The following is a 248-nucleotide window of genomic DNA, read 5'->3' as shown; positions in this document are numbered from 1 at the left end:
CCATTCCCTCAGGTTACCCTCTCCCCTCTCAGGCCGACAAACGGGCTCATCACAACGCGCTGGAGCGCAAGCGCAGGGACCACATCAAGGACAGCTTCCACAGCCTGCGGGACTCCGTCCCCTCCCTCCAAGGAGAGAAGGTGAGTTTATGGAGCGTGGTGGGAGCCCGGCCATGTGCCCACCCTGGGGTCCTGGCTCGCACCGAAGAGGCTGGACAGGGATTTCCATGGCAGCGGCAGGAAAGCCCG

At 64.1% G+C, this 248-nt stretch overlaps 1 protein-coding gene across 1 annotated transcript; it reads left to right on the top strand.

Moving 5' to 3' along the window:
- Window positions 1-26: 26 nt before the first annotated feature.
- Window positions 27-140, top strand: MAX (MYC associated factor X; the record flags this gene model as incomplete). The annotated part of the gene is made up of 1 exon (XM_009698776.1): window positions 27-140. A coding segment is annotated over one exon (114 nt), but the record flags the coding sequence as incomplete, so codon positions are not given.
- Window positions 141-248: the final 108 nt, after the last annotated feature.

The sequence above is a fragment of the Cariama cristata genome, unplaced genomic scaffold (genome assembly GCF_000690535.1).
Source record: "Cariama cristata isolate BGI_N322 unplaced genomic scaffold, ASM69053v1 scaffold29364, whole genome shotgun sequence".
In the NCBI taxonomy this organism is placed as follows: Eukaryota; Metazoa; Chordata; class Aves; order Cariamiformes; family Cariamidae; genus Cariama; species Cariama cristata.
Note: the sequence above shows the minus strand (reverse complement) of the source record. Positions and strands in the feature narration are given on the sequence as shown.